The 22,889-nt window shown below is 45.3% G+C and overlaps 1 protein-coding gene and 1 pseudogene across 10 annotated transcripts in view; one reads left to right on the top strand and one right to left on the bottom strand.

The window, feature by feature from the left end:
- Positions 1-22,452, top strand: part of kifc3 (kinesin family member C3) — a 92,222-nt gene extending 69,770 nt beyond the window's left edge. For 5 of the 10 annotated variants that reach the window (XM_084682900.1, XM_084682902.1, XM_084682901.1 and 2 more), the window contains 22 exons: positions 9,629-9,749; positions 11,034-11,176; positions 12,018-12,053; positions 12,306-12,471; positions 12,828-12,946; positions 13,085-13,150; positions 13,509-13,655; positions 13,743-14,024; positions 14,120-14,263; positions 14,502-14,588; positions 18,094-18,241; positions 18,323-18,453; positions 18,592-18,703; positions 18,800-18,981; positions 19,075-19,179; positions 19,348-19,478; positions 19,880-20,003; positions 20,358-20,487; positions 20,590-20,969; positions 21,108-21,234; positions 21,358-21,408; positions 21,828-22,452. In XM_084682900.1, coding sequence (XP_084539026.1) covers positions 9,668-9,749; positions 11,034-11,176; positions 12,018-12,053; positions 12,306-12,471; positions 12,828-12,946; positions 13,085-13,150; positions 13,509-13,655; positions 13,743-14,024; positions 14,120-14,263; positions 14,502-14,588; positions 18,094-18,241; positions 18,323-18,453; positions 18,592-18,703; positions 18,800-18,981; positions 19,075-19,179; positions 19,348-19,478; positions 19,880-20,003; positions 20,358-20,487; positions 20,590-20,969; positions 21,108-21,234; positions 21,358-21,408; positions 21,828-21,850 — 2,916 coding nt within the window. In that variant the 5' untranslated portion in view covers positions 9,629-9,667 and the 3' untranslated portion in view covers positions 21,851-22,452. The remainder of the gene's footprint in view (positions 1-9,628; positions 9,750-11,033; positions 11,177-12,017; positions 12,054-12,305; positions 12,472-12,827; positions 12,947-13,084; positions 13,151-13,508; positions 13,656-13,742; positions 14,025-14,119; positions 14,264-14,501; positions 14,589-18,093; positions 18,242-18,322; positions 18,454-18,591; positions 18,704-18,799; positions 18,982-19,074; positions 19,180-19,347; positions 19,479-19,879; positions 20,004-20,357; positions 20,488-20,589; positions 20,970-21,107; positions 21,235-21,357; positions 21,409-21,827) is intronic. The other 5 variants (XM_084682895.1, XM_084682896.1, XM_084682897.1 and 2 more) reach the window with 5 other exon arrangements.
- On the bottom strand, positions 1,283-5,918 carry LOC146247353 (uncharacterized; annotated as a pseudogene).
- Positions 22,453-22,889: the final 437 nt, after the last annotated feature.

Here is a 22,889-nt window from a genome sequence, read left to right as displayed (position 1 = left end):
GAACTATAGATTGTGCATAGTGCCCATGATGAAATTGGTGGCACACACACAGATTCCTGGGGGGGGGATTAGTAAAGTCTGATCCGCCTTACGGGTGCCCCTTATTCACAGCAAGGGGGCAGAGTGCTAAGGCAAGGCCAGTTGGGTTGTTGACAAACTTTTGAAACCTCAACCCACCTCTAATGTACCAAGAACCACCAGGAGAGTGTCACCTAGGAACCCTCAGAATCAGAAAGGGTTTTAATCGCCATGAAAGTTTGCAAAGACAAGGAATTTGCTTTGACAGGAAGGTACATAGCAGGTGAAAGATGGGCTTGACCCAAATGCATGGGCTCTTCTCCAGTTGAGTCGGGAGTAGCAGAATTCTGTCCAGCGTGGGAAGCATGGGGTTCGGAGATATTAGCCCTCGGAAGGTGTGGATGGGAAGTGGGAGACGACATGGACGGTTGGCGGCTAGCTCTCTCCCTCCGGCGTTCACGGAGACGATTGTCCAGTTTCATAGCAAGGGAGACCAATCCATCCAGGCTGTCTGTGTCATCCCGGGAGGCTAGCTCATCCTTCAGCACCTCGCTAAGCCCGTTCCAAAAGGCACCCTGGAGCGCATCATCATTCCAATCGGAATCTGCTGCTGCAATGCGGAAGTCGATTGCGTAGTCTGCCACACTCCGGGATCCCTGAAGGATGGTGAACAGTCGTTTTGCAGCCTCAGCTCTTTCACAGGGTGGTCAAAAACTTTCCTCATTTCAGAAGTGAAAAACAAATATGAGGAATTGAGTGGAGACTGGCTGTCCCAAACAGCAGATGCCCACGATAGCGCGTTCCCCTTCAACAATCCCATTAGGTATGCTATCTTAGACCTGTCTGTGGAATATGTTGCAGGCTGCTGCTCAAAAACAAGGGAGCACTGGATGAGAAAAGACCTGCATGTTCCAGGATCTCCTGCATAGTGCTCAGGTGCTGGTACATGTGGCTCTCTAGGAGTAAGGGCTGGCTGGTCTGAAGGAGGCAGGTGGGAAGAAAGGCTGTCCAACTGGCTTCCGATCTGGGCAATGTAAGCTGAGAGACCTCGTAATGCGTCTATCAATTCTTGGAGGACTTGGCTGTGCTGGCCCACGAGAGCACCCTGGCTCGCCAGAGCATGCCGGATCTGGTCTGCAACTGCTGGGTCCATGCTGGTCAGATCATTCTGTTACGGTGTGGTACAGAGTGGACCCAAATGCAGCACAGATACAAGTTGGAGTTTTATTGGGTGTAGTCCTGAGTTCTGGTCTGGTTAGATGAATCAGCGGGTCAGCAGGCAGACAGGGACTGGGTTCTCGGATGATGATCCTGGGCACAAAGAAAACAGGTTTACAAAAGGCAAGTGAATCAAGCAATGCTTGAGGGTCAAAAGCACATACTACCACAGTAGCTGTGACAGCGATCTGACGAGGAGTGGTTGGAAAGCTGGGTTGCAGGATGATGAGGTAATGGGTGGCAGGTGTGTAGGGTCTTGGCAGGATGATACAGGTGAACCAGCAGGGGTGTAAAAGAGACAGGAACCAGGCTGTGGCCGTAACAACTCCTCAGTAAAAGGCACATGACAGCCCGCCTGGAGTTTGCCAAAAGGCACCTGAAGGACTCTTAGACCATGAGAAACAAAATTCTCTCGTCTGATGAAACACAGATTGAACTCTTTGACCTGAAGTCTGGAGGAAACCAGGCACTGCTCATCTCCTGGCCAATACCATACCTACAGTGAAGCATGGTGGTGGCAGCATCATGCTATGGGGGGGGATGTTTTTCAGCGGCAGGAACCGGGAGATTGGTCAGGGATGAGGGTAAGATGAATGCAGCAATGTACAGAGACATCCTTGATGAAAACCTGCTTCAAAGCACTCTGGACGTCAGACTGGGGAGAAGGTTCATCTTCCAACAGGACAACGATCCTAAGCACACTGCCAAGATAACAGTGGCTTCGGGACAACTCTGTGAATGTCCTTGAGTGGCCCAGCCAGAGCCCTGACTTGAACCCGATTCAACATCTCTGGAGAGATCTGAAAATGGCTGTGCACTGATGCTCCCCAGCCAATCTGATGGAGAGGTCCTGCAAAGAAGAATAGACATTCGGGATGCGCATGCAATGTGGTTGCAGAAAACCGGGAAATTATAGCATTTATGATGGCAAAAGGACCACACGGATAATACGAATAGTTAGATTTAAAAAGACCAAAAAGGTAAAGGAGAAACAGCCTTTAAGAGAGAAAGCGATTCCCAATTGATCTGTCATATCAGAATTTTGATTTGAGTCACGAAACTCATGAAACTGAGAATGTTGCCCGGTAGACGGCATTGTCTTAGGCGTTCATCATCAAAGTTCATCATTTTACAGTTCGGTCAATTCTACATTAAAGGTTTTACACCAAAAAAGTCAAGCAGGGCATCATTCAAGAGATAGGGGAAGTCTGTTTTTTGCCAGCTTGTTTGAATATTTTTGTGATTTTTGTAAAACTGGCAATCTGAGTGAGATGGCGTCTAAGAATCAGAAGGGATTTTATTCGCCATGAATGTTTGCACAAACAAGGAAATTACTTTGGCAGGGAGGTGCCTACATTAAACATATAGGAATATTGAATCTTAAATATGTGGACTAACTATACAAAAGGAGCAAAGTCTATCTAATACTAAGGGGGGTCTAGCTAATACTAAGAGGAAAAAAATTAAATATAAGTAGCCATAATGTACAATGTAACCTAAAAAAACAGATAATGCAAGAGAACGATACAATAGTGCAAATTGCAATGTCCAGGGGTCATTGTGCAGCTTGTGATTTAAAGTCAGTGTGAGTCCTTGCCCTTATTAAAATGGCCAACAGCGGATGGGAAGAAACTGTTCTTGTGGCGTGAGGTTTTGGTCTTGATGGACTGCAGCCTTCTGCCGGAGGGGAGTAGCTGAAACAGGGAGTGTCCAGGGTGGGAGGGGGTCGGCCACAATCTTCCTCGCTCGCCTCAGGGACCTTCGAGGTGTGCAGATCCTCGAGGGAAGGCAGATTGCAGCCGATCACCCTCTCAGCAGTGCGGATGATATGCTGCAGTCTGCTCTTGTCCTTGGCAGTGGCAGCAGCGTACCAGATGGTGGTAGAAGAAGTGAGGATGGACTCAATGATGGCTGTGTAGAAGTGCACCATCATTGTCTTTGGCAGGTTGAATTTCTTCAGCTGCCGTAGGAAGTACATCCTCTGTTGTGCTTTTTTGGTGAGGGAGCTGATGTTCAGTTCCCACTTGAGGTCCTGGGAGAGGATGGTGCCCAGGAAGCGGAAGGACTCTACAGTGCTGACTGGGGAGTCACTCAGGGTGATGGGGGTGAGTGGGCCTGTGTTCTTCCTGAAGTCCACAACCATCTCCACTGTCTTAAGAGCATTGAGCTCTAAGTTGTTCTGACTACAACAGGTCACCAGGTTGTCAGCTTCCCACCTGTAGTCAGACTCGTCCCCGTCAGAGATGAGCCCAATGAGGGTGGTGTCATCCGCAAACTTCAAGAGTTTGACAGACGATTGACTCGAGGTGCAGCTGTTGGTGTACAGGGAGAAGAGCAGAGGAGAAAGGACGCAGCCCTGAGGAGATCCGGTGCTGATGGACCAGTCAGAGTCAGAGACTTGTGTTCCCAGCTTAACGCACTGCTTCTTGTCAGAAAGGAAGTCTGTGATCCACATGCGGGTGGAGTTGGGCACGTTCAGCTGGGAGAGCTTGTCCTGTAGCAGGACGGGGATGATAGTGTTGAAGGCAGAGCTGTAGTCCACAAACAGGATCCTGGCGTAGGATGCTGGGGAGTCCAGATGCTGTAGGGTGAAGTGGAGGGCCATGTTAACGGCATCATCCACCAACCTGTTGGCTCTGTAGGCAAACTGCAGTGGGTCCAGGAAGGGGTCTGTGATGGATTTGAGGTGTGCCGGCACAAGGCGCTCAAAAGACTTCATTACCACAGAGGTCAGGGCGACAGGTCTGTAGTCATTAAGTCCTGTTGGCCTTGGCTTTTTGGGCATAGGGATGATGGTGGAGGACTTGAGACAGGCTGGCACATGGCATGTCTCCAGGGAGGTGTTAAAGATGTTTGTAAACACAGGAGACAGCTGGTCAGCGCAGTGCTTGAGGGTGGCAGGAGAGACAGTCCAGCCCAGCTGCTTTGCGGGGGTTCTGACTCTTGAAAAGTCTGTTAACTTCACCCTCCTGAATGGAGAGAGTCGTCACTGTAGAAGGGGGGAGGCCTCATGGATGGGAAGGGGTAGTTCAGGACTGTCCAATTATCTTTCAAATCTGCAGTAGAACTTGTTCAGGTCGTTGGCCAGGCGGGAGTCGTTGGTGGAGTGGGGGGCTCTGGGCTTGTAGTTGGTGATTTGCCTGAGCCCTCTCCAGACAGAAGCAGAGTCGTTAGCAGAGAACTGACGCTTCAGTTTCTCAGAGTACAGTCGTTTAGCCTCTCACCGCCTTGCTAAACCTGTTCTTTGACTCCTTGAATCTGTCTCTATCCCCACTCCTAAAAGCTTCCTCCTTCTCTTACCTCAACCTTCTCAGCTCTGCTGAGAACCAGGGCTTGTCGTTGTTGAAGCTCACCCTGGTGCGTGTTGGTATACAGCAGTCCTCACAGAAGCTGATGTATGATGTCACAGCCTCAGTGAGTTCATCCAGACTATTGGTAGCAGTCGTGAACATATCCCAGTCAGTACAGTCCAAGCACGCCCGCAGATCCTCCATAGCCTCACTGGTTCACTGTTTTGATGTCCTCACAACAAGTTTACAGAGCTTTAATTTCTGCCTGTATGCAGGAATCAGATGGACCATAGTATGGTCAAAGTGGCCCAGTGCTGCACGAGGGACAGCGTGGTAGGCTCTACTGACTATAGTGTAGCAGTGATCCAGAGTGTTCTCTTCTCTGTTTGCGCATTTGATGAATTTTCTGTATTTAGGGAGTTTGTGGCTGAGATTACCTTTGTTAAAGTCGCCGAGTACAATAACAAGGGAATCCGGGTTTGCTCGCTCCACACTCAGAATCTGGTCGGTGAGCGTGCGTTGGGCCTCTTTAACCTGTGGACCCGGCGCCATGTAAACTCCGACCAAAATGAGCGACACAAATTCTCGTGGGGAGTAAAAAGGTTTACAGATTATAAAAAAAAGATTCCAGATCCGGAGAACAATGTTGCAGAATCACTGTCACATCTACACACCAGCCACTGTTGATGTAGAAACAAATACCACCGCCTTTGGTTTTGCCAGAGAGTGCAGTGTCCCGATCAGCTCTCATGAGTTGAAAGCCTGCCAGTTGTAAAGCGGTGTCCGGGATCAAATCGCACAGCCATGTCCCGTGAAGCACAAAACCCAAGATGAAAGTCTCACCATCAGTAGCTGAAATTCGTCCATTTTACTGCACAGTGAACGTACATTGGAGAGGAAAAAACTTGGAAGCACTGTTCGGATTCCACGTCTGCATAGCCGAACTAGTGCTCCCGCTCGCTTTCCCCTTCTACGGCGTTACACTGCATGAGCAAAGCCTAGCCCACTGGCTACAATTCCCACTAAATCTGCCGCTGGAAGCAGAAAAGTGGGAAATAAGTCCACAGGAGTTGTGGTCCTTATGTTCAGAAGTCCTTCTCTTGTTACAGAACCCTGGAAATCTTGGCAGAGCACTGAATTAACAGACAAAACTAGACAAAACAGAGCGCACCTAACAACCACGGCCGCCCTCACCAGCTCCATCTTACAAAGATCACGGCGTTATACTGTTTTGACGTTAGCCTCAGAGTGAGACTCGGGTCGCTCACTGGCACAATGTTGTATTTCACTACTCAATTTTTTTTGTGAGGGCTGCCTTTTGTAGATACGAGCCTGCTGAAGATAGCCAGCATCTCTGATTTCTTTAACAGGCCTGTTTCATTCGTCATTTGCCTGCCTGAGAAAGCGACCTCCGTTAGCCAGGCTAGTTTTGCCCGATCACTAGGTCAGGCTATTTAAAGGTATCAGGGTCAAGTGACTTTTGTGCATGATAGTGTACAAGTGAAACGTAAATGTGCCTCAAAAAGTTTGTCAAGCCCTGCAATCCAGTGGCCAGAGATATATAATGACCTGAAAGACAATCCAAGTGTATTATAGCCGGGAGAAGTTCGTCTTTTGCAACCGACATGCGCAGTTAGCCTGCTTGACAGTCGTGTGACGTAGGGTGAAAATTGGTCTATTGGAGAAACTACCCAAAAAAAGGAGTAACAAAGTTGCAGCATCATACTCAAAAAGATGTGAGGCTGTAATTGCGGACAAAGGTGCTTCATCAAAGTATTGAGCAAAGGCTGTGAATACTTATGTACATGTTGCCAATATATAACAAATATGAAACAAACCTTTTTCACTTCATCACTATGGGGTATTGTGTGTGGAATTTTCATGGGAAAAAAAGTTTAATCCATTTTGGAATAAGGCTGTAACATAACAGAATGTGGATGAAGTGAAGCGCTGTGAATACTTTCCGGATGCACTATATTAATACAGTTGCTCAAGGTGCTTGCGACAGGATCTTATTCATAATTGCAACAGAACCTGGAGTTGACGGCATCTACAGTGGTATGAAAAAGTATCTGAACCTTTTGGAATTTCTCATATTTCTGCATAAAATCACCATCAAATATCATCTGATCTTTGTCAAAATCACACAGATGAAAACAGTGTCTGCTTTAACTAAAACCACCCAAACATTTATAGGTTTTCATATTAAAATATGAATTTTTTGAATCAAACTTTTGAATTCATTTTTCCATTGATGATTGCACGTTGTCCAGGCCCTGAGGCAGCAAAACAGCCCCAAACCATGATGCACCCTCCACCATGCTTCACGGTGGGGATGACGTGTTGATGTTGGTGAGCTGTTCCATTTTTCTTCCACACATGACGTTGTATGTTCCTCCCAAACAATTCAACTTTGGTTTCATCAGTCCACAATTTTTTTTGCCAAAACTTCTGTGGAGTGTCCAAGTGCCTTTTTGCGAACATTAAACGAGCAACAATTTTTTTTTTAGACAGCAGTGGCTTCCTCCGTGGAGTCCTCCAATGAACACCATTCTTGGCCATTGTTTTACAGATAGTTGATGTGTGCACAGAGATATTGGACTGTGCCAGTGATTTCTGTATGTCTTTAGCAGACACTCTAGGGTTCTTTTTTACCTTTCTGAGTATTCTGCGCTGAATACTTGGCGTCATCTTTGGTGGACGGCCACTCCTTGGGAGAGAAGCAACAGTGCCAAACTCTCCATTTGTAGACAATTTCTCTGACTGTCGATTGATGAACATCCAGACTTGTAGAGATGGTTTTGTATCCTTTCCCAGCTTTATACAGATCAACAATTCTTGATCGCAGGTCTTCAGACAGCTCTTTTGAGCGAACCATGGTGCACATCAGACAATGCTTCTCATCAAGACAATTCTTACCAGGTGTGTGTTTTATAGTGGGCAGGCAGCTTTAAGCCACCCATCAGTGATTGGGCACACACCAGACTTAAATTGTTTGGTAAAAATGTGTTTCTATTGCTCTTTAAGTCTCCTTAGGCAGAGGGTTCAGTTACTTATTCCTCCCCCTTCTGTCATTGTTTGCATGCTATCTTCATTAAAATATGAAAACCTATAAATGTTTGGGTGGTTTTAGTTAAAGCAGACACTGTTTTTTCATCTGTGTGATTTTGACAAAGATCAGATCACATTTGATGGTGATTTTATGCAGAAATGTGAGAAATTCCAAAAGGTTCGGATACTTTTTCATACCACTGTATGTTCTCTCCTTATGGGCAGTATGGGGTTGGGAAAAAAGGAGAGGTAGAGAGTCGACCTGGATCAGCTGTTCCTCTCTACATGCTCTCCTTGGAACTGTTGGAGCTGAGATCAGCTCCCTGAGAGCTGTGTGTAGCTCTACATAGAGTGAAGGGGAAGCAGGAGGCCATCTGGTCACAGGCTTAAAAGATTATTGGTAGTGTTTTGTGAGTGGTGAATTTAGAGCTGATCTGGGATCAGGTCATGTGGAATTCTCCTGCTGGTCCAGGTGAGGGGCCTGAATACTCCTGTTCCCAGATCTGTTTTAAGGAGGGTCTCTGGGTCTGTTTGGGAGGAGCCTAACCCAGCCCTCCCAGTAATCAGACTTAATACATTTACTTTGGATAGTGTTGTTATTCAGTAGGGTGTGCATGACCTTAAGAGAATAATGGGGGTTGAATTGGGGGTAAGGAGTTTACCTGTAGCAGAGGGTCAGTGTATGTGAGTGGATGTGAATGGTACATGGTCAGTCTATGTAAGTGGATGTGAATGGTACATGGTCTGGACTAGACTGTAAGCATGGCCATAGCTCTGTGACAGACAGCATGTTAGGTTTGGTTGGAATTCTCATCAACAAACGCTGGCTGGACCGAGACCATTACGGTCACCACGCAGAACGCAAGGCAACAGGAAATGGAAGGGTAGGCTGTGTGTGTGAATATTAGAGGTTGTCATAGAAAATTGCATTTAGATACTGATGACCTGCAAAGTGTGGACTGGGTACAGTGATGGAGAGTACTGCTAGTGTGGGCCCCCTAAAAGAATGACAAATAATTGGATATATATACGAAAAAACAAAAACGGACGCATAAAACATTAAAGCTGTTTTCCGCTTGCATACAGGCAATTTGCTTCTTGCTCGCCGCCTCAAAAGTTCAATTCATTTGGTTTGCGCAACATTGCCATTGTTATTCACACCTGTCGATGAGTACAGCAGCTCTGAGTGATGTGTGTTCCCTGAAGAGAGGGTTTATTCTTGGGGAAGGGGTAGGGGGGTGGTTGAAATAATTGTTTAGGGGGGATCGTCCGGAACTTCATATCCATGTGAATTTGTATTAGCTGTTCTGCGAAGGGGCTAGTCCTGTAATATGATGCTAATGTATTTAATATGATTCGCTGCATGTAATCTGATTGGCTTGATCAAGTTGACTTATGTGGAACAGTGCTCACATTTAAGACAAGTGAGGTGAGGGTAAGCTCTTAGCTACTTATCAGGTCCCCCCCCAACCAGAAAAAGACAAGAAGTCATTACCCTACTATCAGTCCCGCCAGGCATGTTGCGGATGTTCGGGTTCTCTGTTGAGAATCGCCCACTTGTTTGGGGAGTGACATCACATTCTACATTCCTATCACCAGTTGTCCCCTCGGGAGGGAAGACTGATTGTACAGTACTGAAACACACACTGTGGCTGATTCTACCGGAGACTATTGCCCTGGGAGATGACTGATACAAGGCAGAGAACAACCTGGGTATTTTCGTGAATCAGTAAAAGCCAATGTTTATTCAGAATCTATGATGATCATTAATACTAAGTTACAGATGTTGCAGCTGTGGCAAAGTCGTCCTGCAGTATCGGTTGGCTAACTGTCAGCTGATGCAGAAATTCTATCCACATTTTACTCATTACTCATAGGCTGTAAGCTCTTCTCAGATTTCTTCCTTGTCTTCTTTCTCATTTCACATGTTTGTCATATATTTTACCCTCCCTCCTGTTTGGATTTGTCAGTTGGATCATCTGCATCTCTCTTTCTGCCTTACTCTCTCTCCCTCTGTTCCTCCCTCGCTCTGTCTGTCTCTCTCGGGGCAGACGGTCCAGCAGTCCAGTGTTCTGCTCAGCCCCGCGGTCATGTTCGGAACACAAAAGACCTGGGATCTTGGCCACGCCCCCTGCCTTCAGGACCTCTGGAAGAAAGACGTCTCATTGGACGGTGAGCAAGTCTTAAATGTGGGGGTGGGACAGGGCTGAACCAGTGTGTCTGCATTTTTGGGTCTGCGGAGGAGAAAAGGAGGGAGACGTGACAGCACTCTCATTGAGACAGTCGAGAAGAGGCAAGGGAAGAGAAGAGGACTGTGCGACTCGTTCCTGTGAGTTTGTTTTACATTCAGCTGAGGGAGACTGGATCCTTGAAGAAAAAGCTGGCACACCTTAGCGTTTACACATTACTGTTGTCTAAAAATATGCGTTAAAGATATGGGTGTCCCTGTGTGTCTAGATGTGGCTATAAGGCTGATCCCCTTAAAGCCACAGTCCAGGGGGCAGGAGTGCTAACACTGTATGTTTGTTTGCGTGTGTGGATGTGCATTGTGAACTAGTGTGTTGTGTCCCTGTGATAATGTGCTTGCAGTGCTGTTCATGGTGACTATGGAGAAGTTTGATTGTTCCTACTGAGGATAGACACAGACAAAACTATGAAAGGGTCAGGGAGTGACAAAGGAACATTTGAAAGGTAGTGTTCATGTCCAGAGGCTTTTGTATGGCCAGTCCACACTAGTGACAGGTCAGTGTTCTAATGAGTACATGTGTGTGTGTGTGTGTGTGTGTGCACTCTGTGAGACTTGGTTATGCTGTCAACAACTAACCAAATGCAATTCACACACTTGATTTCCGAGGCTTTATTTAATCTGTCTGTGTATCTGGTATTTGCATACAGTTTTAGTTTTCGGTTTTGGGAACTTCTTTATAGCCTGTAACGGGTTACTGTTTGTGCATGTGTTTGATTAGCTGAGTAGTTCTTAGAGTACGCATGGATTAGGTAAGCTTAAGACATTAACGATTGTTTATGCATACAGTATTAGTGACTTGACGTACAGTATTACAGTGATTGGATCCTGTAGTACAGTGCTGTGATTGTTCTCAAGTTGAGTCTGGGCCCCAGTAGAGTTGACCAAGGTGAGCACACAAACAGACATCCACAGGGTTAATGTTTCACCTGATGGAGTCTTATCACTCCGCTTATCTAGCTTTTGCTGGTTTCCATGGTGCTCTACAAACCTTGGTAGGAAAGAAAATGGGGCATAGGAAGAAAATAAGATTGGACTGACTGAAAAAATAGACTTGAAAAGAGAATTTGTAAAATGGTTAGAGGGATGGAGAGCCTTGGATACTGAACCCTGACTAAAAAAGGACAGACAGAATGTGCTGAAAAGTTGAACAGGAGATCAGCACTGTATCCACCCACAGATCACTGTTTGTCCCTCTTGGTTACCTGTAGCGAGCTCAGGGGACTTTCTGATGAGTGATGGTGAGGAGGACTGCTCCTTCCTGTCTCTGCCTGGTACCACCTTCGCACAGTGTCCCTCGCTGACTGCTGACCTTACAGAAACTAGTCCCCACAACCAGCAATTACGCATACAGGTGGGTTACAAAGAGCATACACACATATACACACGTATACATACACACACTGACAGATCCATGGGGAGACACTCATTTGCATTTGTGTGCGACTCAAAGCGTTTTTTTTTTCTTCATTCATTTGTAAGGTTGTGCATGTGAACAAGCTGGAGTGACGCTCCAATGACGGTCTCAATGCTGACTCAGATGCTTACATCAGCAATTCATACAATGATATTAGCTGACAGGAACACCACATGGCCTCTTCAGCCTGGGCTTGCCCACTAAACGTGACAGTGCAGTACATTTTCTCAGACACGTTTGTTTTTACAGCTCCTCACATACGTGTGTAGTTTGAACAGACACACAGGCACTGTCTTCCCCTATGCTGAATGCACATTGTGGCTTTGAGCAGAATGACACAGCCAAATCTCGACAGTCTACCACCAAAATCCATGTTCTTCAACAATGCTGCATTATGCTTATACGATATCTGTCTTCTTTTCTCTCCTGATATGACTAGCCCTAGGCAGTGGTAAAAATCTGCTATAAATTTTGTGGACAAATATATGACAAATATATGACATTTTCTCAAGAGTAATTCCTGAGGGGGACACCAAAATTACTGCTGTAACACATAGCCTTACATTGTAATATGCTAAATGTACATTGTTAATATAATTTAAATTTGCTTATGTTTACAGTGATTTATTGGGGGGACAAATAATATTTTTCCCAGGATGGGGGGGTTGTGTCCCCCCGGGATTTCTGCCTATGGCCCTATGTGCTTTATCTCTCTCCGTTTTCACACCATCTTATTTGCTCTTTCAATCATCTCTCCCTGTTCTTTTCTCATCAACAGAAGGTCACTTGGTCCTATTCCTGGACACCTGCCTATGTAACATTCTCATTTACCTACCCGCTCACTAGATGTGTCCGTGTGACCTCTTCTCCTCCTCTACCTACAATCTTTTCTGAACAGCTGTGTTGTATGTAGTCAGTGGTAGCAGCAGTCTGGTAGAACCCTGTTGTAACCTTATTCTATAGCTGTCTGTAACATAGACATTTGATCTCAGAGGAGAAGTACGATTAGATTCCACGTATCCCTATGAACTTGTTCGACACCTAACCACTAACTGTATGTGTGTAGACGCTGCAAGACAAGGTGTGTGAGTTCCAGGCGCGTCTGTGTAGTGAGGAGGGCTCACGCTGCCTGCGGCTGCAGCGGTTACAGCACAGTCACAAACAGAGTCTCCAGGAAAAGACCAACGTCATCCACACACTGCAGGAGGAGCTGCACTCAGTCCAGCCCAGAGGTGAGTCGAGGGAAAGAGTGAGAGAATATCGATTAGAATACAGACGATTGTGGTAGTTTCAGTAGAAGTGAATTGCAGGTGTGAGAGCTGACATCTGGTGTCACACACATTTCTCTGATGTGTGTGAAATTAATGAGTCAGTCCATAGTCAGGCTGGGTTTTCATGGTATGCCTGTTTGAGTGTTTCATAAATATTACTATGGGTAGGGTGTGCGTGTGTTGTCCTGATAGTGGGTTTACGCACACACACTACAGGACAGGTGTATATCAACTGTCTGTCCGTTTGCATTACTCAGCCCTGCATGCTTTAACTGCCCATACATTTGAGTTGTATGTTTGTGTGTGTATGTGTGCAGGCGTGAGACCATTGCAAAAGCTGGCTGAGCCAAAGGAGCAGCAGCCTCCCAGAGAGCGTTCCACAGAGCGTCTCACCAGTCAGGAGGGAGAGCAGCTCATTGCTCAGCTGCGCACACAGGTAAAGTCCATCAGGGGCGCTTCTGAGGTGATTGAAAGCCTAGGCCTAATAGCAGCAGCTAATACAGGATGAGGTGAACTTTGTCAGTGGAGGACTAGTACAGTTGTAAAGTCTCTGTTCTCTCAATTGGATCTACAGGTGGAGGAGCTGGAGGAGAAGCTGTTGGACCAGAGCCAGGAGGTGGAGAGACTGCGCTCTGAGCTGGTAAACAAGACAAGATGGGAGAGATGGAGGGTACAAGTGTGAGAGAGAGGGGGAGATGTACACAGGATATCGCCTAGCTAGCTAGATCCTCCTGGGATAGACAGAGGAACGTTTGAATTAGCTCAACTCGTGGCACATTTTTTGCTGTCAAGCAACCTGTGTTTGGTTGGTGCAACCAAACACAGGTTGCTTGACAGCAAAAAAATGAAGGGAGAGAGAAAGTACATGTTGAATCCTGGGTTTTGGAAGCACAATAATGTACGTCCACCCTTGGAAGGAACGCATTTGTATTATTGTATGTTGACATATCTCTCCCTGGTTGCATGTGTGTGTCTGTATATGGTCCTCTGGCCTCTAGGGTGCGACAGATCTGGAGAAGCATTTGGATCTGCTTGTGTGTGAGAACGAGCAGCTGAAGCAGGAGTTGAAGTCATGTAAGACTTCCCTGCTTCGCAATCAGGATAGGCCAGCCGACTCCACATGCTCTGCCTGCCCCAGCTGCCAGGTGTGTGTACGTGTGTCACCAATTAATATGGCCTGTATTTGTATTAATTCTGTTATGTTCTAACTGTGTGTGGTCATGTGTGTGTAGGATGCAGAGGTCCTGCGAGGAGAGGTGTCTCTGTGGGAGAGCCAGGCCAGACAGAGGGAGATGAGGCTGGCTGGGCTGGAGAAAGATCTCCTAGAGAAGACCTACAGGGTGGAGACCCTTCATAGACACCTGGAAGAGTCCAACCGCCAGCTGGGGGAGACCCAGAGGCAACTGGATGAGTCCAAGCGTCAGCGGGGAGAGGTGGAGCAGTGGCTAGAGCTTCGGCTCAAGGACTGTGAGGAGGAGCTGGCTCGACAGTCCGCCATGCCACCGCATGTCAAGGTTAGGAGACACGCCCAACCTGGAACAATGAATTCCTATCGTATTGGAATAACAATACTCAAATTTTTTCCCCTCCCCACCATTATGTGACTCAGGTGGTGGAGTCTCAGAAGGAGCTGGCTGTAGCGGCCAAAAGCGCTGCCTTGCAGAAGAAGCTGGCTGTGCAGAGACAGCTGCTTATAGAGCTGGAGCAGCAGCTCCATGAGTCCCAGAGGACCTGCACCCAGCTACGAGCACAGGTACACAGGCTGGATACACACCAACACATGCCTTACACAGAATTGGCCTTGGCTATTGGACTCTTCTGTGCCTCTCTCCGGTCTGTTCAATTCTCCCTTTAATAAGTCTGTTCTTTTGAACCCCACCCCCCTCCTGTTACCTTGTTTACAGGCTGATAGAGCCTCCCTCTCCACCTAGAGACTTATTATTTTTATCCTTCATGTTAATTCCTTTATCTCCGCTTGCGTTTGGTTCCAGCTGCATATGGACCGTGGCCGCTTGTGCGCCCTGCTCTCCAAGGCTATCGGCAAGGGCAACGGCGAGGTCATTCACAGGTTGTCCAAGGTTGGCCCCCCACCCCCCTCTTCGATACCCCCTATAGTTCAGAAGTCAACACTGCAGCTAGTGCTGTAAATAGAAGCAGGTCACTCTGGAACCCATTCCTAAGTCAGACTTATTATACCCCATAATCACTCAACTAAAGTCTTACATTATATTCCTTTCGCTTTTTCAAAGTGAAGTACAGTAGATAATCAAACAAAAATAATTCCTTCGTTAATAATTCGTTACACAGAACTTAACTAACTTTGTATTTTTTATATGTATTTTGTGTTGGATGCTGTCCACTCTTTCTTCAATGCCTGAAGAATCTCTCTCTTTCTCACCCTGACCCTGTCTTTCTGCTTGAGCAGCACTGTTTGAAGCCTGAAAATATAGTAAACAATTTCTGCATAGCCTATATGCATTAGCAACGTTAGTGCTAAATTTAGCTGGTCGGCTCCATGACTCCAGGTAAGTAAGGCTCGTGAGACAGCTCACCAAAAAAACGATGGGGAACCCACTTGTCTAGCAGATTAAGACATGTTCGCAGGGGCAAATCTAGGTTCCCACTTTTGGGGGGGCTAAGCCCCTAGATAAAACCTATTATTTTTCCTGTGACCCAGCAAAACTAATAACACATTTTTTGAAAATATGCTTTTAAATAGTGTCCTCTAGTGGGTTTTAGGAAGAGAAATGAACGTTTTTTGATTATTATTTTTTAATAAAAAACAGTTGGGGGGGCTAATAAAACTTTTGGGGGGCTCCAGCCCCCCCAAAATAGGGCTAGATAACAAGCCCATGCATGTTCGTAGGTACCTAGCAAAAAATAACCTAAACTTTCCTAGACTTTTGGCTATGGTACTAATGTTGAAGGCTCGCTGATATAGCATAGCGTTGTTGCTAAGGTGTGCTGACGTTGTGACTGTGTGTGTGTGTGTGAGAGACGCGTAAGTGACAGAGAGACTGAGGGAGAGCAGGGAAAGGAAATGCAGCTGAAAGAATACACTGCGTGTTTTAAATAGCGTTTAAACCATTTTTATAACGAAACGCAATATGTGGCGGCCGGTGTTGATTCTGTGGCGCACCGCCACAAATTAATATGTGTAGGAAACACTGTACATATGATTTGGGTCTGTGTACTTTGCGGCCAATAGATTTTCGTTTTAAAATTAGAAAACCAAAATCGGGAAACGAGCTGTTCCCCGATTACCATTTAGAAATAGGAAAACAAAAAACGGAAAGCGACCCATTTTCTGTAAAAAATAAAATAAAAATTACGGAAAACGAAAAAACAACCCGTTATCTGATTTTCTTTGATGTGCTTAAACATGGAAATCGGGAAATAAAATAGTGTGTGGAAATATTCTTTCTCAATTTTGCATAGATTTTTGTGTAGTGAACCGGAAGTTGCTCCCACGAGCTTGACAGTCACTCTGGTCCACATATTCAGGATGTCAGCAGAGGGCGCTCTGCCATTTGTACGAAAGCAAATCAGTGACATGTTTTGAATTTCAAAAGGCATTGAATACTTAATATTGAAATTTAAACAACACCGAATTCACATCTGAATATACATTTCAATGAAAAAAAAATCTGACCCAAAAATTCAAGACTCGGAAATTCAGGTTGCTCAAATTTGAGCCCCCTAAAAAATTGGACCTTAAAAATTTCAGAGCCTATCAACTTTGAGCCTAAAAATGTATATCTTAAAAAATGTGAGCCTTATGGAACAATAGGTTCATTGTAATCAATAGGAAATCATTGTTTAAATAGATTGGTATGAATTGTGTTTAGTTATGCATTGTGTTTGAATGATGTTATAATTTAGATGTCTGGTAACTTTTTTGAATATAAAGCGTTCTTCAAAAAATATAATTTAAACTGTACTTATAGAGAATACAACAAGAAGCAATGCCGATACCATTATTACAGTTAGTTCAAAGCACATTGTTATATGTAAGAATAAGACCTTTACCAAATGTTTTTATTAACGATTGTACTTCATTTGACAGTAAATGTAATAATACATATATTAGTGATGCTTTGAAATCTAAATATTTAAGACTATATTTAACGGAGTATTTAACAAATACTAAAAGAGGATTGTGTATACAGGTTCTGAATATGGTTGCATTGTCCATAAATAAAAAAAACTCAGTAAATGGCACATTTCCCAAAAAGTCAAAGAAACTCACTTTTTGGGTAGAACCACAGAATGTCTAATATAATATGTCTAATATAATATGTGAATCCTTAAACAGGCTTTGGTAGAACCTACTTTATTTTTTAGAGGTGGCTGATGAGACTCTGGAAACATGCTTCAGTCCGATGTAATGAAATATTGTATTGAGGCTCTATTGCTCTGCGAGCAATTCTATCGTTCATCTGCTTTCCTATGCGCCCTCTGTTGACATCCTGAATATGTGACTGTCAAGCTCGTGGGAGCAACTTCCGGGTCACAACACAAAAATCTACGCAAAATTTTGAAATAATATTTCCACACACTATATTACTTCCCGATTTCCATGTTTAAGCACATCAAATCAGATAACGGGTCGTAATCAGGGAACAGCTCGTTTGCCGATTTTGGTTTTCTCATTTTAAAACGAAAATCCATTGGCCGCAAAATACACGGACCGAATTGCTATGTAATCGTATTGAGTGTTTGCGGTGTAGATTATTAACAACATTATGCCAGGCATAGTAGTCTATGGAGCAGGTGTGGTGGGGGACCTGTGTGGGGCAGTTCAAAGTTGTTACCAAAATAAGATCAATTTTTACATCACAGTACCCCTGGAAAGCCCAAGTTAAGTGAGTTTCACTTAACAGGTACCACTAATTATTGTAGTTCTAATTTAACTGTAGTACAATGCTTGTTCCCAAAGGTATTGCTATGTAGAGTAGTCACATGGTCGTTAATCTGACTTTAATTTAAGCCCCAATTTTGCTTGATCCACCTGGAAACCGCTTCAGAACTTTGGAACATGTACTATTTTGTGAAAAATGTATCACAGGAGGGTTTTATGTGAGTTCAACTAACAGTTAGTAGATCTATCATGCTCTAGTTTTGTGTGTTTCAGCACCCCAAATCCCCCCCATTAGTGTGTGACCATCCAGACCAACCAGTGTGTGCTTTATAGTGACTCACTCTTGTACGCTATTACAATGATTAGCTGATGATTAGCATGCATCCTGATGGACCAGTCTGTAGTCATGTAGCTTCATCAGTTGAATTTGGCAAGGGACTTTAGTTTACCCTTTAGCTCTTCTCTGTATTTTAAAGTCTTTACAATAGAAACTCCAAACTATTTCTTGTGAACATGAAGGTGAGAGGAATCTCTGAAATGGCTCTTCGTGTTTCTGCCTCCATGTTTGCACCTAATGCTGTAGCCTTTAACTTCTGGCTCAGCTCTTAGTTCCAGAACCTTCAAGGGCTCCAGAATCTCTCCTAACCAAGGTCCCAAGGTGGGTGTTGGTATTCCCCTGGCCCCTCTCTAATCCCTCTCTTGGCCTCTGTCCTGCTGTGTAGATTCTGGTGTACGAGGGGGAGATGGAGAGGACCCAGGGCCAGCTGGAAGCTGAGATGCAGAACCTGGAGGAAGAGAAGAACAGAGTGATCGAGGAGGCCTTCATTAGAGCTGAAAGTGAGATGAAAGTTGTACATGAAAACCTAGCTGGTAAGTTTGTGTGTGTATTTCATGCAGTCAGTGCCTGTATTCCCATGATGTTGTCTAACTCTTATCTGTGTGTCTGTCCAGGTGTTCGTATGAACCTGCTGACCCTGCAACCTGCACTGCGAACCCTTACCTGTGACTACAACTGTCTGAAGAGACAGGTCCAAGACTTTCCCTTCATGCTGGACAAAGCCATCGCAGAGGCTAAGCAAGAGGTCATATGGCGTGTTGTGTGTGTGTGTGTGTTTAGGGGTGTGTGTTTGAATTTATTTGTTCACCATGTGCCATTACAAACACTAAATATATATGTTTCTGCTAGCATCATGATGTGTGCCAACTTGTCATGCCTACAGATCTGTCAAGTGATCAGTGAGGTCAGCAGTGCCAACCAGGAGCTGTTGCGTAAATACAAAAGGGAGATGAACTTGAGAAAGAAGTGTCATAACGAGCTGGTGCGCCTCAAAGGTACAACCTTCATCCCTCACCTCAGCATTCTGGAATATGTAGTTCCCACTGCCATCCCCAGCTCCTAATGTAATGGTTTCTGCCTACATTTCCCAGGCAACATCAGGGTTTTCTGTCGCGTGCGGCCTGTGTGCCATGGGGAATCAGATTCAGCAGAGGCCAAAAACATGGTGACCTTTGACCCAGAGGATGACTCAGTCCTGTACCTCTCTAACAAAGGAAAACTGATGACCTTTGAACTGGACAAGGTCTTCCCTCCTCATGCCTCTCAGGAAGAGGTTGGTCACCAAGTGCCCAAAAGGCACCTGCATAGTATTTATCTTTTGTCTTAAGAGCTGCTACTCTTAAACCCTCTCTGATTGGACAAACAGGTGTTCCAGGAGGTCCAGTCCTTGGTGACTTCCTGTATCGATGGCTTTAATGTGTGTATCTTCGCCTATGGACAGACAGGCTCAGGAAAGACCTACACCATGGAGGTAGGTTGAGCGAGGGATCCTGCTACATGTCCTTTGTTTCTGAGGTAGAAAACCTCCCCTGTTTGTCCTCTACCCAATGACTCTCCCCAGCCTGAATGTGGTGTAGATTTGAACCAGTGATTGGCAGGTGGTGGTGGTTGCTGACCAATAGATGTGCAATGTCTTCAGGGTGTGGTCCAGGACCCTGGCATCAACCAGAGAGCTTTAAGGCTGCTCTTCTCTGAGGTGACTGTGAAAGCTCCCGACTGGGACTACAAAATCACAGTCAGCATGGTGGAGATCTACAATGAGACCCTTCGGTAAGCATACACACACCTACACACAATTTATTAAACTAAGTTTAAAAAATGGACTTAAGTGATTAGGTGGGTAACACTGTGTGCACAAGTGGTCACTTTGTTACCAACTCTCAGAGAGCAGGGGTTTGCGCCATTAGTAGACATTATTGCATTTCTTTTATGTAAGTCCTTCCTAAGCCCTCTGTAGCACCATGTGCTGGCTGGTATGTGTGCTTACGAAATTTGAGTGAACTGGTCAGTGATTATGTAAAAGTGGATTATATTCAATGTCCTTGGTTATCTGTGCAGCACAAAGTATTTTATCCCCATTTTTTCTCCCTTCCTCATTTTTTCATTCACCATTATGTAACCTCTGAACATCTGTTCAAGTTTCATCTGTTCACTGTTTGACTTTCCACCAGGAACCTCTTGGGAGAGAACCCCACTGAGAAGCTGGACATTAAAATGAACCCAGATGGTAGCGGTCAGCTGTATGTGCCCGGTCTCACTGAGTTCATCGTCCAGAGTCCAGAGGACATCAATAAGGTCAGTCCATCATCGGCCATGGGTTGGTTGCTACCAGAGTATGATGTCTGTCTGCTCAGTATGAAATGGTAGTAGGGGAGTTGATACTGTGTTTTCCTAATCTACCTGATTTTAAATTGGCTCCATCAGGTAGGTAGGTTGCAGTAGGTTCTTATCCTGAGCCTAGATGGTTAAATGGCTGCCCGGACTCCCTGGGCTTAAGGAATGTGCTGGAGCAGGGATTTGGCTCCTCCAACCCCCAAATTAGACATACATATGTTAAAGAGATCTCTTTCCAAGAGAGTGTGTTTGCGTGTGTGTGTCTTGTAACTGTGCAGATATGGTCCGCTGTTAACACGTCTCATTTGAATGCAGGTTTTTGAGCTGGGTCATATGAATAGAGCCACCGCCTGTACAAACCTGAATGAGCATAGCTCACGCTCCCATGCACTCCTCATCATCACTGTGGCAGGGTTCAACTGCTCCACTGGACATCGCACTCATGGTATTCTTTCTCACTCCCTGTCTTTTGTACATTCCCTAAAATGCACACACACAGAAGGAAACAAACACTTGGCAGTCATTCATATGTGTCCTATTCCCAAAGGTAAGTTGAACCTGGTGGACTTGGCGGGCTCTGAGCGGATCGGCAAGTCCGGGGCTGAGGGTAGCCGCCTCAGAGAGGCCCAGTGCATCAACAAGTCCCTGTCGGCCCTGGGCGATGTCATAAACGCGCTACGGAGTCGACACTCCCATGTGCCATTCAGGAACTCGCGGCTCACCTACCTCCTCCAGGACTCACTGAGTGGGGACAGCAAGACGCTGATGATGGTCCAGGTGTCTCCTCTAGTCAGCAACATGAGCGAGTCAGTGTGCTCGCTGAAATTTGCCCAGCGCGTACGGACCATTGAGCTAGGCTCTGTCTCCTCAAGAAGACAGACAGAAAACTCCTCCACCTCCTCCTCCCCCACCCACGACAGCATTGAGGTAAAACTCACTCTGGCCCCTGCAGCTTTTAACACAGTGCTTATCTGGGCTCCCTTAAATACCTCCCTTGTCCCTCCTGTAAACTAGGACAGATCCAGCTTCATTATAGCCCATCATAAGAATGTTTGCCTTCTGCAGCTGGACTCTCCACCAGTGACTCCGGTGCCCCTTCCCATCTCCCGGGCCAGCAGTGCTGGCTCTACCCTCTCCTCCACATCCAAGACCCCCACCACACGCAGGAGGTCCCAGTCTCAGCTCTCCACAGGTAAAAACACGCTGAAGAAAAAAAAAATTCTCACAGCACACACCACATACTGACGCAGTCAACTTTCAAACCCTTTGACACTGGAAAGGTGTTGTCCTGATCCTGTGATTGGTTGGTTTACAGACAAGCAGGTAGACACAGCCAGTCCATTGCTCGGGGATGGTGGGCAGGTAGGTGGGCTTAATGCTGAATGTGTGGTAGCTTGGCATGGTAACACTCAGCATGGCATGGTGCCCAATGCCCACCTGTGTCACCTGGTCAAGGCCCACCTAACACTCCCTGCCTCTAACTCAGACAGTGTGTGTGTGTGTTGGATACAACAATGTAAGTCCACAAGCTTGAGTGAGTCTACAAACCCATGTCATTATTTAGTAAATAATAAATAGTGTGTTAGTGTGTCTATATTTGATCTTTATTGGGAGACAGACCGAGAGTGTGTTCCTAAGTGTTTCACGTTGTCCGCTCACTCATCTTTGCTGCTCTCTGCCTGGGCTGGATTGAGTTGTGGTGATTAGATTTGGATGTAGGAGACCCCAACCACCCCACTTCTCTCTTCCTCTCACACTCCTGCTCTCCTTTGGTTTGTCCTGCAGGACGATTAAAGCTGGTCACCTGAGATCCCTGCTGGGCCCTTCCACAAGGGATGAGGACACCTGGCCTGGAGGGGTGTGAACCAGCACCACTGAATTGACAACCAGTCAGAACACCAAATCAGCTACAACCTCTGACTCTGTGCATTTCTCATCCTATGCTTGAAAGGAGTGATTGAATCAAACAATGAAATGGATCATGTTGTGACTATTTTGAGCTACATGACCTAATGAGAGCTAGTGTTTTATCAGATCTTTCATGTATGACATTTGACCTCCTAATATTTAAAACTAAGACTGTATCTCTTTCATGAACTCTGAGGAAAGAGGATCTTGCGTTTTCCTCACATTGCTAGGGTTGTTGTTGAGTGCCATGTCTTCCAGCACTCACTACGGACACCTGAAGACAGCATAGCTCCACTGACCAACAAGATTGCTGCAGTCAATCCTTCATTACCCAGAATGGCTCACTTACCTCTCAGCCTGGACTGAGATTTGCTCTTCTGTTGGCCACAAGACAACTCACCTCTCCCCCTTTACCAGAGACAGTGCTAAGTCATCCTTATCATCCAACAGTGTACATTGTAATCTTAGTATTTAAAATTGTATAAAAATGCACTTTAAACAAGGCTGTTACCTTATTGATGTTTTTAATCATTAATGATTTCATTAACAGATTATATATATATATATATATATATATATATATATATATATATATATATATATATATATATATATATATATATATATATATATATATATATATATATATACACACATACACACATACATACATACAGTACATCTGTGTTGAACCGTTTTATGACCTTTTTTTGCAGTTTTGTTTTCTAATGAGGAACATCTTGGTCTCCTCACTCATTTCCCTTAATAAATCAGGGTACTCTACATAAAGTGAGCTGGGCATATTCTGTCCAATAGGACATGAGCAATAAGATAGATGTGCACAGGGAGAGGTTCTTCCTGTGTGCATGTGTGTTTTAGAATAGAAGTCTCCTTGGCAATATAGACCTGCATCTAACTGCCTTAGCACTGCATGGAAGC

This window comes from Hypomesus nipponensis, chromosome 19 (assembly GCF_054491055.1).
Source record: "Hypomesus nipponensis isolate SF chromosome 19, ASM5449105v1, whole genome shotgun sequence".
In the NCBI taxonomy this organism is placed as follows: Eukaryota; Metazoa; Chordata; class Actinopteri; order Osmeriformes; family Osmeridae; genus Hypomesus; species Hypomesus nipponensis.
This window is presented reverse-complemented; position numbering and strand designations above follow the sequence as displayed.